The sequence below is a fragment of the Ceratotherium simum genome, chromosome 39, assembly GCF_057802395.1.
Source record: "Ceratotherium simum simum isolate JZ-2026a chromosome 39, ASM5780239v1, whole genome shotgun sequence".
NCBI classification, from domain to species: Eukaryota; Metazoa; Chordata; class Mammalia; order Perissodactyla; family Rhinocerotidae; genus Ceratotherium; species Ceratotherium simum.
In genome coordinates this window covers 14,353,490-14,369,426 of record NC_141938.1, presented here as the reverse complement: position 1 = coordinate 14,369,426, position 15,937 = coordinate 14,353,490, and the positions used below count along the sequence as shown (strand labels likewise).

The 15,937-nt window shown below is 43.2% G+C and overlaps 1 protein-coding gene and 1 pseudogene across 2 annotated transcripts in view; both read left to right on the top strand.

Moving 5' to 3' along the window:
- Positions 1-12,077, top strand: part of LOC101404066 (uncharacterized) — a 34,483-nt gene extending 22,406 nt beyond the window's left edge. For both annotated transcript variants that reach the window (XM_014796014.2, XM_087425773.1), the window contains exons 2-4: positions 6,649-6,775; positions 7,866-8,046; positions 8,446-12,077. In XM_014796014.2, the coding sequence (XP_014651500.1) occupies positions 6,649-6,775; positions 7,866-8,046; positions 8,446-9,640 (1,503 nt within the window). In that variant the 3' untranslated portion in view covers positions 9,641-12,077. The remainder of the gene's footprint in view (positions 1-6,648; positions 6,776-7,865; positions 8,047-8,445) is intronic.
- On the top strand, positions 9,637-12,077 carry LOC147912207 (uncharacterized; annotated as a pseudogene).
- Positions 12,078-15,937: the final 3,860 nt, after the last annotated feature.

Below are 15,937 nucleotides of genomic sequence, written 5' to 3'. Positions count from 1 at the left end.
GCATCCTCCATAGAGTGGGTGGAGTGAAGTGTGGTGTGTGCAAACTGAGTGAGTCTGTGAAGGTCAGACTTGGGGAGGCTCCTTGGGTTCATCTGCTGCTGGAAGGGTTTATGGAGTGCGAGTTTATACGGGTCAGAACGTGATCTCTGAGCGTCTCCTCCTTGGGGAGAATTGAGGCCTGGAGGGGGGCGTTTCCACACTGAGGAGGGAGAGCAGGGTGTGGGCAGCTGCGGAGTTCAGTCCCCAGGGGTCTCAGGGTCCCCTCAGTCCTTCCCTGGGAGGGGCCACCCTGGCTCCCTCTCAGCAGGGGCCTGGGCCCCCAGCTCAGGGTCAGGTTCCACCTTGTGCCTTCGGGTGGCCGTGTGGGCTGTGGAGCGGGTGCTGGTCTGAGTGGGCTCACGCTGGGCTCATCTTCCCGTTTCCTGATGGGCTCTGCTGCCGGGTGGCCCCAGGGCGCTTGAGCACTCAGACTGCTGTCCCACTGTGTGAAGGTGTAAGGTTTGTGTCTTCTTGGTTGGTTGGTGGCGTCTCCCAGCTGCTGCCCCGGGGTGACCCGCTCCTGGTTCTCTGTGTTGGTCTCTGCAGCTTCATGTCTGTTCTCGTGTCTGTGGCTGGGGTCACCCGGGTGCATCCTCCCTTCCAGTCTTGTGGGGCCTGTGTTGTCTCACGTTTATTTTTCCCTTTTGTCGGCAGTGCTGCTGCAGTCATTCTTGTGTGTGTCTCCAAGTGAAAATGGGTCATAAATTTTTACACATTGGAGAAAAATTCCAGAGTTGTAGATTACTGATAAGTTCTAGTTTCCTAGGACATGCAGATGGAGGAGTGTGGGAATCGAGTGTCTAACTTTCGCCCATGTGTGTTGATTCCACGTCGTCTCCAGCACTTGGAGTAACTGACTTGTGTCCATCTCAACTGTGTGAAGCGGGATCTCCTGGGGTTCCGTGTTGGTTTGTACTGATTCCCATTGGGGTTGAGCATTTCTCATGTGGCAGTTTGAAACCAGTTGACATTGATGATTAAGTAGCTGGAAACTAGTGTGGTTTTTTTTGCAGTTATTAATTGTAGCTTCTAGTTATTCGCCTGTTCATTGTTAGTCATGCTGCTTAGGCAGTATATTATTAGACTCCTGCTGGGTTCCTCAAAGATAACATCTCCCTGACAGTTGGGTCACCATGTTAATGGATGCTGGATTTGTTTCTCAGGAACTGAGAGTCGACCTCTGTTTGGCTAAGGCTGCTGGAGACACCAAACCACGATTTGGGCCTTTGCAGGTGTCTGATATGTGAACTCCTGATGTCAGGGAGCTAAAAATTCTATCCTCCAATCATGTTAAGGCCACCATTTTGTGAACATGCATCCTGTGAAGAGCCATGAAACTTCACTCTGCTTGTGCAGATCATCCATTACTTCACTTTTCTCACCTCCCATCACCTGTCCCCACACTTCAGACCACGTGCCTCCTACCCCATAAATATGGGTAATCCCCATTTTCGGGGAGGCCTATTTGAGATTTGTTCTCCCTTCTCCTCGCTTGGCTGCCTTGTGGATAAACCCTTTCTCTGCTGCAAACTCGTCTTGGTGATTGGCTTTTCATGTAATGGGCAAAATGAACCTGGTTCATTAACAATTTCATCTTCCTTCAGATGGTTTTCAGCTATTGTCTCTCGTGTAATTTATTTGTGTGTTGACTGATTTATTATGATTTCTTATATAGTCTGGACAGTCATCCTTTTTCATTTCTAGGTATTGCATGTATTTTCTCCCAGATTGTGGTTTATTATTTTTATCTCTCTAATCTGCACTTGGATGGACTCTTCTTAATTTAATAGACTGGAATTTCTCAATCTCTTCCTTTGTAGCTTACTCTTTTTTTCTTCTGTAGGAAAACTCTCCCAACTCTGAAGTCATAAACGTGTTTGCCAATAATGTCTCCTCAGTGTCCTGCTTTCGTCTGTCACAGTTAAATCTACAATGAGTTGGTTATTGTACATGAGGTTGATAAGGAAAAGATCCCTTAGTCCCCTATAGATAACCAGTCATCACTGCCCCACGTGTTAAGTGTCACCATCTCTACCGCTGCCTGGCACTGCCTGCTCCGGGGCAAATCCACTTGCCAACATCAGGGGGCCTGGTTCAGGTGGTCTGGTTTTTCCATTGGTGTCTTTGTCCCTCTGGTAACACCATCCTGTCCTAATCACTGTAGTTTAAGAAGCTTTGATGTCTGTTATGAAAAATCTCACCACCTTGTTCTATAGGAAATATCAGATATTGTTAGAAATTTGTCTTCCATTTCAGTTTTTAGAAGTAGTTTTTCTTAAGTTCAAACAAAACAGAAACAAACCAAAAACCTGGTTGTAGAATTAATGGAATTTTCTTAAAACTCGTGACCTGTTTGGGAGAGCTGGCATCGTGGTCTCCTTTCTGAGGACATGCGCCATCTCTCCCTTTGCTTCCACTTTGGTGTCATTTACTAACGTTTATTTTATAATTTTATTTATTTATTTTTCCCCCAAAGGCCCAGCAGATAGTTGTATGTCATAGCTGCACATCCTTCTAGTTGCTGTATATGGGATGCGGCCTCAGCATTGCTTGGAGAAGCGGCGCGTCGGTGCACGCCCGGGATCCAAACCCGGGCTGCCAGCAGCGGAGCGCGCGCACCTAACCGCTAAGCCATGGGGCCGGCCCCTGTCATTTACTAATATTTAAAATATTTTCATTAATTCATTTTGTAGCCTGTATTATACATACTTTAGGTCTTAAAGAAAATCAGTTGTAGTAGCAATTAGTTTTAAAATTCTATGTTAACAAAGTCTGTTTTAAAAATTTACTGTTCAACTGTTTGTTTCCAGTGATTTTACACTGAGATTTATTTTCATAAGTTTGAATTCTGGAAACTTAGTAAAAATCTGGTTCTATGATTATCTTCCTATAATTTGTAGGTGCGACATACCGGATCATTGCACTATGAATAAAGGGCAAGTTTTTCTTCTGTTACATTTTTTCCTGAGAAAATGACACCATTAGTTTTCTCTATTAATGATTTTCAAAATGTAGCATGTACTACGTTCACCATCGGAGAGTTTTCTGTGTCTATTATTACAAAGAGCTCAGGGTGAGAAATGCGTTTGCATGCTATTGGTTCACAATCTCAGGAGCTTCCCAGATGGAAACTGAAATTGGCTCCCTTCCTGGAGGACAAGGGGAGACCTAAGAAAGGGGCAGAGTTTAGGTGGCAGTTTTAATGAGCAAGGAAACTTAGGAGGTTTCTCTGACGCAGCGGAAAGATGAGTAATTTTCTGCTCCCAACCACCACATCTTAAAAGTTTATATAGAGACCTTAACTGTGCTCATTCACATGCACTGTCCAGATGGTCTCAACACCACATCTCTCTCTCAAGGCTGTGTCCCTGGGGCAGCTTCTAGGAGCTGGGAAGGCAAGGGGAACACACATTCCAAGCACAGAGGACAGGTGGGGAGCCCCCAGTTGCCTGGGTTCAGCTCCAGGGGCAACCCCCCGTCGCGTCTTCTCGATGACCTCCGCCAACACATAACTTGAAAACACTCTCTGGAAAGAAACAAGACTTTAAATGTGGTTTTCTGTTAAATCATTTAGAAGACTTTAGTTATTAAACAACTAAAAACACAGAGAATTATAGGAATTTTTTTTCTTTTTTTGTGCATATAAACTATTTTAATAAGAATTTCTTAAACTGATTGTCTCCAACAATAGAAAAATGACAAATTAAGGCATCTTTTACTCTCATCCTGGTGTATGAAGTAGAGAGACATGTTTCAAAAAGGAACCAGCACTCCTCAAATGCATTCGGCAGAATATTTTTTATATTCTTCTCTTCCACACGCCATTGAGAGCGCTTATGACCACGCACACCTTGTCCCCACCAAGAGACTGGTGTAAACAGATATCTATTTACTAAAGAGGAGTAGTTCACCTTTGAAAAACAAAAGAGAACTGCAGAGAGGATTTCGTATAAACATCCAATACTGGTGTTTTAATTTTCTATGAAGCAATTTCTTTTTGTTTTTTGTTTTTTGTTTGTTTTTGCAAGATTGGCCCGTTGCCAATCTTCCTCTTTTTCTTTTTCTTTTTTCTCCCCAATGCCCCAGTAGATATTTGTGTATCATAGTTGCAGAGTTGTTGCCCTTCTCGATGGGATGCTGCCTCACCATGACTTGATGAGCACTGAGTTGGTCTGCGCCGGGCGACCCCTGGGCTGCCAAAGTAGAGCATGCAAACTTAACCACTACGACACTGGGCCTGCCCCTTTGAAGTAATCTCTGATTCAGGCATAAAGAAAAAGATGAGATGAAGACTTGATTTAAGATGAGAAGTCCATTAATAGGGCTCACTTGGTGGAATAATTATTCAGTGTTTGCTCCATTGGGATGAAAGTTCGAAACAGACTTTATACACCTTTAAAATGTATCACATCCACTAGAATAAGATCTTATAAATTAACACAGTTAACTATTCCTCATACTTGTCCATTTTCAAAGCCAAGCAGGCTTCATAAAGTGCACTAAGGGTGACATGATCCCCTTTTATGAAGGCAGGTTTGTAAAAATAATTTAGTACAACCACATCTCTTTATAAACTGTCAGCTTTCAATGTTTTTTCCCTAAGAAACATACCAAGAACTGTGTTTTATTTAATAAAACCCCTCCATACCAGGAAAGAATCTCAAAGGATTTTGAATACAATTTACTTTTTAAAGGACGCTCTTTACTTGTCTCCAAGTCCAAGTGCAATTCATCTTTAGACCCAGTTATGTTGAAGGCTTGTGAGATAATAGAAAATACGTATTGGTGTCTGCCCCCAGCTCCTGACAGGGCTCCTGGCACCCTTGGAAATTTCTGGGTGATAGGAGTGTCTTTTGTTCTAATGAGGTGACTCTGGGTGGGCTGGAAAGATGAAGCCATGATTAGAAGCTTGGAATTTTTAGCCCCAGCCCCATTCTCTTAAGAGAGGAGAAGGGCCGCAAATGAAGTTAATGATCAGTCACGTCTACGTGATGAAGTTTCCATAAAAATCCTAGTAGTATGGGGTCGCAAGAACTTCCAGGTTGGTGAACAGATTGAGGTGCAGGGAGCGTGGCAGCTGTTATATGCTAATTTTGTGTTCATCATTTTGGACAACTCCCAGACTGTCTTCCAAAGTGGCTGCACCATTTACATTCCCATCAGCAATGTATGAGGGTTCCACCTTCCTCACATCCCACCAGCACTCATTCCATTTTTATAGTGGGTGTGAAGAGGGATCTGCTTATAGTTTTAATATGCATTTCCCTGGTGGCTGATGTCTAGCATCTTTTCATGTACTTATTGGGCCACTTGTATTCTTTGGAGACATGTCTACTCACATTTCCTTTCCTTTACTTAATTATATTATTTGTCTTTCTGTTGTCTTTTATTTTTTATTGTCATATGAGTGTTTAAAATACAGTGAGAATATGAGTCTCCTATCGGGTGTGGTTAGCAAGGCCCAGTTGCTACCCCAGGTGAGGGACCCTAACCTTCTCTGTAGCTGACATAGTTGGCATTTTTTTCTTTAGAATTTGAAAACATATATTTTGTTTAAAAAATCTCTGATTTTTATTTCATAATTGTTTGCTTTTTCTTCCGTGTGTGTTGTCATCACATAGTGTTCTAAACTTATTACAGGTGTTTTTTTCTCTGTTAAAGTCATATTTGGCTCTATTGCTTTTAGATCCTTCAGCAACTCGTTTTGAAGGATCTAAAAAAGGGAATAATTTTCCTTGAATTCTCAGCACTTGGTTCTTTATTTGAGAGGCCCTGCTGGCTTCACAGCTTCTTCAGGAACCAGGCTCTCCTCTTACCCAGTAAGTGTGCTAGGCCCCGGGCCCTGGCCCCTGTCTGTACCCACAGTGTCTACCTCATCCTGGGAGGGGGTCACACCTCTGCCTTTTTTGAAATGTAGGGAAGCATCCAAGCCCCTCAACGCTGTTGCCTCCAAGGAGGGATTGTTCAGCTCAAGCTGCAATGGAAATCGCAGTGTTCACATCTTGATGTACTGGTTCCAGTTCTTGGAGCTGACAAGGAGATAACTTTTGACTAATCCAACTATCAATTCCCATGTTCTCTGAAAGATTTCATTTTTCAGTCTTTTTTTTTTTTTTTTTTTTAAAGATTTCATTTATTTTACTTTTTCCCCCCAAAGCCCCAGTAGATAGTTGCATGTCATAGCTGCACATCCTTCTAGTTGCTGTATGTGGGACTCGGCCTCAGGATGGACGGAGAAGTGGTGCCTCGATGCGCACCCGGGATCCGAACCCGGGCCACCAGCATTGCAGCGCGCGCACTTAACCACTAAGCCACAGGGCCGGCCCCATTTTTCAGTCTTTATCTTACAATCTGCTGTGTCTGAGGAAAAATGATTCTTATAATCACACATGTATAAGTCTATATCAGTTCTTGTCGCATTTGCTTCAACTTTCCAAGCACTTACCATCACTGAACATACTGCATTTGATTTGCTTTTTTATTGTCATTTCCCACGAGAGTGTGAGCTCAGGAGTCCTAGAAATTGAGTCCAGGTCCCTGACTGTCATTCTCCCACACACACTGCTGAAGTTGGGGCCTGGCTGAAATAGAGTATGTGGGCTGTTTCAGGACTCAGTGGTCTTTGAGGACGTGGCTGTGAACTTCACCCTGGAGGAGTGGGCTTTGCTGGATGCTGCTCAGAGGAAGCTCTACAGAGATGTGATGCTGGAGACCTGCAGGAACCTGGCCTCAGTGGGTGAGGACGGTTTCATGCCTTCACTCAGTCTTTTAGGGAACAAATATTTTTTACAATTGTTCTATGTTGTTATGGCCAAGGAATGGGAATATGTTGGGGAAAAGAGACATACTGTCCAAGTCTTCATGGAACCTCCTAGAGTCGAACAGCTTTTCCATGAAAACAAACTTTCATGTATTAAATGGACTTTTATTACTCATGAACAAAATTCTTCCTAATTTTATAAATGTGAGCCTCATTTCCAGTGTCACTTTGGGGCAGTAAGAGCAGCTTTTTGATTTCCACCCCTGGGACAGTTGCACTGTAGTTAACACATATTTGACATGGTAACTTTCCTGCAATTAAACCCACACTTATCCATCATCACTGGCTTGTATGGGCCTGTCCCATGGAATGTTTGTTCTCCTCCATCGTCCCTCATGGTGAGCTTTCTCCATGAGCAGTCAGCAGCTGCACACACCATCCATTTCCCATGGCACCTGGTGCCATGGAGAGTGGCTCCATGTAGGGCCTCTATGCCCTGCAAACACCAGGAGAGCAACTACCCTCGAGAGGAACATGATGAGGGAATGATGTTTGTACGTGTCCATTAAAGACATGACCCAGTCACTGTTGGAGAGGGTGATGTGTGTCATTTACCTGCTTCCCTGTTGACTTTTCATCCATTCTTGCACCCTGGAGAAGACATTCTGTATCTCCTCTTATAAAGGGAGCATTTGGGGATGTGCCTTTTGCACAGTTCCTTCCTACTTTGCTTTTCTGATAATATTTATCTCAACATTAGTATCCGTCTGTTTTGAAGTATTTTTTAGTGAACAGGCCACCATTTTGACTCATTTCCCTACTCTTGCCAAGATCCCAAATAGCTGAGGTCCTGAGTTTTTCTTTGCTCACATTGCCATTCTTCCTTATAAAATTTATTTACATTGTTGGCCAAGGAATGGGAATATGTTGGGGAAAAGAGAGATACTGTCCAAGTCTTACATTGTTGGATAAGTATATGAAAAGAAATCCACACATTGTCTATTTTTTTCTCTTTATCCCACCATTTCTTTCCCAAGAAATTAAATTATGCTACCAATTGTTGCAGATTGTTACACCCAAGGTAAAACCAGCGGATCAAGTCCTCAGCGGCATATTTTGATGAATAAAATATTCAGTAAAGAGAAAATACTAACATTCACAAGAAGTGGTTCCTGGTCTGTTTTTGGAGAAATCTGGGCATTTCATAGCATTGGAGATCAGCACCAAACCCAGGAGAGGCGTGTGAGGTGAGTGGCATTCCCACAGGAGGAAGAGGGTCTCTGCATTGTTAGACTGAAGTGAAATTAAAGTAGAAACCTAACTAAACAATTGTGTCCTTAGAGAATTTTCACAAGACAAGATTTTTCATAAGTGTGATGTACGTATCGAGCATCTGAAAGAGAATTCAGTTTGAAACAATGATCAGGAAACCACGTGAAATAAACACTGCAAGTTATGGCATATTTGACCCCTGAGCCTGAGCATTAAGGCTGTTTTACTTTGTAACAATGTAGAAAGTGAAAAAAACTCACCCACTCATTGAAAATGGCAAATATGTAGTCAAAATTATCAACAACTGTCAATAAATGATTAAGATGTCAGTTATAATCACTAATCCCTCATGGTGTGCTTCTTATTTTGGACAGAAGTCATTTGGTGGAGAGTCTCTGTGAAAGGAAGGAATGTGATCACTGTGGAGAAACCCTGGACCAGAATAAAAACCTTCCTGTGCATGAGTGTTATCAGACTGGAGTTAAACCTGATGAATGCACAAAGTGTGGAAAAGACTTCATGGACTGTTCTTTCCTGAAAAATCAGCAAAGATCTCACACTAGACACAAACCTTGTCCATGTAAGGAATGTGGGCAGCCCTGCAGTTGTGTCTCGTGCCTGCACCTTCACGTGGAAACAGACAATGTAGAGAAACCCTATAAAATACGTCAGGGTACTGAGAGATCCTCTAAGAGAAACATGGCGAGTCTCCGTAGTAAAAAGTCTTTTGAGTGTAAGAAATGTGGAAAAGCATTCTCTTGTCCCTCATCCTTACAGGAACATGAGAGATGTCACCATGAACAGAAGATCCATGCGTGTAAATTATGTGGGAAAGCCTTCATATATTATTCCTACCTTACACGACATGTGAGAACACACTCTGGAGAGAAACCCTATGAATGTCAGGAGTGTGGGAAAGCCTTCAGTTACCCTGCATCCCTGCAAGGACACATGAGGACGCACACTGGAGACAAACCGTATGCGTGTAAGCAGTGTGGCAAAGCTTTCACTTATCCTGCATCCCTGCGAGGACACATGACAACACACACTAGAGAAAAGCCTTATGTATGTAAAGAATGTGGGAAAGCCTTTGGTTGTCGCAATAACTTGAGCAGACACATGAAATCGCACAATAGAGTGAAACCCTATGAGTGTACAGAGTGTGGGAAAGGTTTCTGTTTTTACTCATCTCTTCAAATACATATGAGAACACACAGTGAAGAGAAACCTTATGAATGTAAGGAGTGTGGGAAGGCCTTCAGTTATTCTTTATCCCTCCAAGAACATGTGAGAACGCATACTGGGGAGAGACCCTTTGAATGTCAGCACTGTGGGAAAGCCTTCACTCGTCACTCCTCTCTTTGGGTACATGTGAGAACACACAGTGGGGAGAGACCCTTTGAATGTCAGCACTGTGGAAAAGCCTTCAGCTGTCAATCATCCCTTCGAGGACATGTGAGGATACACAGTGGGGAGAGACCCTATGAATGTCAGCAGTGTGGGAAAGCCTTCAGATATTCTGCAAGCCTTCGAGTACATTTGAGAACACACACAGGAGAGACCCTGTGAATGTCAGCAGTGGGAAAGCTCTCAAGCTGCCTCAACATTTCCAAAGGCATGTGAGAATGCACAGTGGTGTGAAACCCTATGAAAGTAAGCAATGTGGGAAAGCCTTCAATTGCTCCTCATCACTTTGAATACATCTGAGAACTCACAGTGAAGAGAAACCGTATGAATGTAAGGAGCGTGACAGAGCCTTCAGGGATTCCACATTCCTGCAAGTACACTGGAGACAGAACAGTGGGGAGAGACCCTAAGAGTGCCAGCACTGTGGCAGTCTTCACTTGTCACTCCTCCAAGTCCATGAGAGAATGCACAGTGGGGAGAGACCCTATGAATGTCAGCACTGGGGGAAAGCCTTCAGTTGTCACTCCTCCCTTCAATGACATGTGAGAATGCACACTGGAGAGAAACCCTATGAATGTCATCAATGTTGGAAATCCTTCAGTTGTCACTCCTCCCTTCAAGTACCTGCAAGAAACCACAGTGGAGAGAGAACCTATGACTGTTAGCAATGTGGGAAAGCTTCCAGGCAGCCTCCAAATTTTCAACGTCATCTGAGAACCCACAGTGAGCAGAGACCACATTAATGTCAGTACTGTGGGAAAGCTTACTCCTGTGCTGCATTCCTGTGTGAACACACACTGGAGAGTAACACCTACAACCAAGGACTGAGGGAAAGCTTCATTTTTCTTAATACCTTGTTGTAAATGCAAGGAAACACACTAGAGAGATAATTTATGATGGCAAGATTGTAGGAAAACCTCCAGGTTTAGCACCTCACTTCTTTTCTTCATGAGAACTCAGGGCAGGACAAATCTTTTGTTATAAATGTGGTTTTGCCTTTGTGTCTCATCCTTAGTAGGGATCCCCATTGTATTGATTTCTAGCTCATGTTGCTGGTATGAACACTGAAGAGAATAAATAGCCTTCTCTGTCCCCATCACCTGTACTACATAGATTTTGTTATATTGCACTTTAAATGTACGGTTGTATAATATTTCACTTATATCACATTTTTTGGATCCAGTAGTGATAAGGAGTCTTTGTTTTTTCATGTGCAATATGATATAATTTTAGGTGAACAGTTTTTTGATTCTTACTTTCCATTATGTTCCTAATATATGATCATGATCTGAGACTTATATTGTTGAAATTTCTCCTTGAGTCCACTGGTGGAGATACTAGAATTTTCTGATGCAATGTCTCCTCTGTATTCTTTGGCATTGAAAGATGTCAATTTTGCCTTTGTTTATTGCTAGTGGATACCACATCTGTGTTTCTTACAGAAATTTGTAATTGTGGAAAGATTTTGGAAGAGGACAGTCCTATCTGATTATGTTCATAATTTGATCTGTGGTTATTGTCCTTGATGTTGGCTGCAAGTGCACACAATGCATTGAGTTCAGAAGAGAAACCTGTGGCCTGAAGATGAGAGCTGGTGTCCAGATGCTTCTACTGAATTGTGCTGTCAGCTTGGGTGAGGGGGGGCACTGTGTATCCCATAGTCCTTCTGTTTGTGGTTCTCAGTTAAAGTTCACGAGAAGAGGAAGATGCATGAGGTTTGGAAAGGAGAAATGAAGCCATGACTCGCAGAGCTTCTGTCAGGGGACAGGGGTGCATGGAACCTGGTGGGCCTGCATTACGGCACACTTTTCTGACTTCTGGCTCTGCCCGTCTGGAATAGCCCCCATCCAGACCCCATGTTTGACATCAGTTCCCTCAAGCAGCAGATTCCACACACTCTCCCACAAGCTCCCGCATCGTGGACCCTCTTTGGTTTTCAGGTTCACACAGTTCCGTGTATTTTCCTGCAGCTCTTTGGTGTCCCTCAGGCCACTTCCTCAGGCTGTCACACTTGGTGATCTTCTCATCCTGGGCCCCCTCCATCTCCAAGGCTTCTCCTAATCACATGAACTGTGTAGGGAGCATCTTGTTCTCTAGTAGTGGACCTGTTCCCTGCTCCTACCCTGACAGGTTTAACACTGAAGCCACAAATGGAGGAAACTTCCTTCCCTGGTTGTATTGTTGAGAGGCTGCACTGATCCTGTGTTTCTGGTTTCTGGATACTTCCATGACTGAAATCAATCATGTGAACGTATTTGGCAGTTTGTGAGAGTTTTCTCTTCTGATTGCTCTCTGAATGATAAACCCTGTATATTTAATTACTTTCCATTTTTATATGTGATTACCCAGTGTTCTTTCATTTTTTTATTTCATTCAAAACAATGTACATTTTTTGTCAAAGTTGGTTCTCTGCATCGTTTCTTTGAAAGCTCATTATGTATGTTTTCAAATCCGTTCTATGCTTACAAGTGTTAGTATGTTTTATATTTTGTTAGCTGAGAGGATATGTTAAACTGTTCCATTCGGGAAGATTAACTTATGTGTCAACTTTTCCGTATATATTTTGGGGTAATCGTACTAAATACACCTTTTCATATTATTCTTTCTGCTGTGATTTTCTTAACCTCCTTTGCTGCTACCAACTTTTTCTCATTAAAATGTCTTATTCACCCCTAATAGTGAAAACCTAAATATTGCTTGTGTCAGTGGTCTCCAGCCAGAGATCACAGGAGTCCTGCTCCTGCAGATCAACAGTGTGGGAGGCAGAACTGGACGTATATCTTCCCTCGTTGTCTGTGGACAACCAGGACAAACAGCGTTCCTGGTGAGGTGAGCCCTTAGTTGTGGTGGGAATGAGTTAGGAAATGGAGCTCCAGTTTAGAGACATAACTGCCTTGAGTAAACTCAACTAATTTCTGGAAATGCTGCTTCTAAATGCTTGTTCTCTGAATAGCTCTCAGTGGTTTTATGGGAAATTGATACTGGAATGGAAACAGCTTCTACCTCTCTTCTTGGCAGTAATTGTGCTGAGTATCCACAGGACTTTCTCTCTATGACAGGTGGTAATAGATTGATGATGCTTCTGCCCAGGAATGTTCTCTGTGTTATTTCCACTGGATGACGCTCATGGTCCTGTTGCTCTGCCCCCGTTGACACAGGTCAGTTCCTCCCTCTGTGTCAGATGGCCTCCAGCAGTGCTTCTCTGGCCCTGGGCGTGGTGGACATCTTCCTGTAGTTTGGGTGGACCTGGTTGGGGCTTTCTGTCTCAGAGGATGTGTAAGGTGACTAGTCAAATGAAAGAGAATCCAAACCACACAAATGAGCAAACCTTCCCCGCTTCTAGCTAATATGACAGCTGCCTCTTTACCAACTGGTTTTAGCTGCATGCTGTTCTTTCTGCTTTGTAGACAAGAACTGTTAAGATCTCCAGCCATAAGATTGCGTTTATCTCCTGACAGCATCTAATCCAGAGTAAAGGAACACTTCACTGGAACACTCACTTGAGTCATCTAACACAAGTCTGAATGTTTGATATATTCTATGTCCAAATATGTCCTGATGTCCTGTGTGTCATCATATGTCCCTCTTACTGACACACCTACAGTCCTGCAGAGTTGTGAGCATCCCCACCAGTGCTCACAGTCAGTACCCCCCCACTCTCTTTGACCACAGGTGTGATCCTGGTGGTCGTTGGCTAGAGAGCATTGACACAATCATTATTTTATTATTGGATTTCATCAAAATTAAACTCTTCTTTGCATCAAATTGCACTATATAGAGAATGAAACGACACCCCACAGAATGGGAGAACGTATTTGTAAATCACATATGTGGTAAGGTTTCGTTATCCAGAATACATAAAGAACACATCTCCATAACAAAAAGGCAAACAACCCAATTAAAACATGAGTAAATGAGTGACATCAGCATTGTGGTGGAGTGAGTTGTTCCTTTAATCTCTCCCCCCTAAGATATGACAAAAAGGACATTCATTACCCAACAGGACATCTACACAACACATTAGACATCTGAGGGGTCCACGCAGCCATATGTCTGAAGGTGGGGGTGCTTGATCCCTGGAAAGAGGTGGAAGGAGGTAAGTGGGCTCCTCCCCCTCCCCAGTGGCAGCAATCTATGGCATGAGACCTCAAGTAGGGGCTGGCGCGTGACTCTGAGAGGAGAGAGGGAAAAGAGAGCCCTCTGTGGGAATGCTTTTTTTTTTTTATGTTTATTGCAGTAACATTGGTTTATAACATTGTAAAAATTTCAGGTGTACATCAGTATACTTCTATTTCTGCATAGATTACATCATGTTCACCACCAAAATACTAATTACAAGCCATCAACACACACATGTACCGAATTATGTGGGAATACTTTTGCTCTTGGAGTTGCTTCCCAGCCTGAGGGAACACTCCACACCAAGGTGGCGGAGTCACCATGGGGACACCCCCAACAAGCTGAGCCACCCATTCGGGCCACCAGTGAGTGCAGAGTGGGAGCACCAGCAGGAAAGAAAGCGCCCCCACCCCCATCACGCCTGGCACACCAACTTGTCCAGTCAGCCCGTGCAGGGGATCCCTGCCAGAGTGCCTGCGCCTGCCTGTGAGAAGCTGTTGCAGCCAGTTGCAGACCACTCTTTTAGCACAACCTCTAATGAATGGGCACAACTGCCAGGGGATGCAGCTCCAGCTCAGAAAACAGCTCCTGACCCCCCCCCCAGTGGTGGCAGGTGGCATCTGTGACCAGGTACTACCACTGTGTGCTGGCACAGGTTCACCCCATCAAACAGCATGAAGAACTATATTAACACTCCACACCAGAAGGAAAATGACAAGTGTCCAGAAACCAATCCTGAAATCACAGAAATTTACAATCCAAATGACAGAGAATTCAAAATAATTATCATAAAAAAACTTCAATGAATTACAGGAAAACTCAAAGACAGTTCAATGAAGACAGGAATAAAATTAATGAGCACAGGGAATTCCTCACAAAAGAGATTGAAACCCTAAAAAAGAACCAAACAGAAATGCTGGAGGTGAAGTATACAATGGATGAGATTAAAAACAAATCTAGAACTTAAAAAAACAGAGCTGACATTATGGAGGACAGAATAAGTAATTTAGAGGACAGAAATATATAAATACTTCAGTTGGAGGAGGAGAGAGAACTAAGATTAAACAAATGAATAAATTCTCTGAGAAATATCTATCTCAATTAGGAAATGCAACATAAGGATTACAGGTATTCCAGAGGGATGAGAGATGTAGAAAGGAGCAGAGAGCTTGTTCAAAGAAATAATAGCAAAAAGTTTCCCAAACCTGGGGAAGGAGCTGTAATTACATGTATAAGAAAGTAACAGAACTCCTAATTACATCAATGTAAAAAGATCTCCAATGCATATATTAGTAAAACTGGCAAAAGTCAATGACAAAGAAAAAATATTAAGGGCAGCAAGGCAGAAGAAAATAACGTATAAAGGAAGTCCTACCAGGCTTTGATTGGATTTCTCAGCAGAAACCTCACAGGCTAAGAGAGAGTGGAATGATATATTCAAAATACTGAAAGACAAAAACTTTCAGCCAGGCTGGCCCCATGGCTTAGCAGTTAAGTGCGCGTGCTCTGCTACTGGCGGCCCAGGTTCGGATCCCGGGCACGCACTGACGCACCGCTTCTCTGGCCATGCTGAGGCCACATCCCACATACAACAACTAGAAGGATGTGCAACTATGACAACTATCTACTGGGGCTTTGGGGGGGGGAGGAGGAGGATTGGCAATAGATGTTAGCTCAGAGCTGGTCTTCCTCAGCAAAAAAGAGGAGGATTAGCATGGATGTTAGCTCAGGGCTGATCTTCCTCACACACACACACAACACTTTCAGCAAAGAATACTCTGTCCAGTGAAACTACCCCTTAGATACAATGCGGAAATAAAAGCTTTCCCAGATAAACAAAAGCTGAGGGAGTTCACCACCAAACCCCCCCTACAAGAAATGATCAAGAAGGCAGTCATACCTGAAAAAAAGGAAAAGGTTTACAAAGCCTCGAGCAAGGACATAAATAGACAAAATCAGAGAACTACATGTCTCTATCAGGACAAGTTAGCAAACAGTTAATTACAACATTAAATATAAAGAGAAGGAAAGCATCAAAAATAACCATGATCAGGGCAAGCCTGGTGGTGTAGCAGTTAAGTTCGTGCTCTCTGCTTTGTTGGCCCAGGGTTCACAGGTTCGGATACCAGGCACAGACTGATGCACTGCGTGTCCCATATAAAGTAGAGGAAGATGGGCACGGATATTAGCCCAGGCCAATCTTCCTCGGCAAAGAGAGGAGGATGGGCAAGAGATGTTAGCTCAGGGCTAATCTTCACAAAAAAATTAAATTAAAAAATAACCATGATCATTTCAATTTAATCACAAACTCACAACCCAAAACAGAATAATTTGTTACAA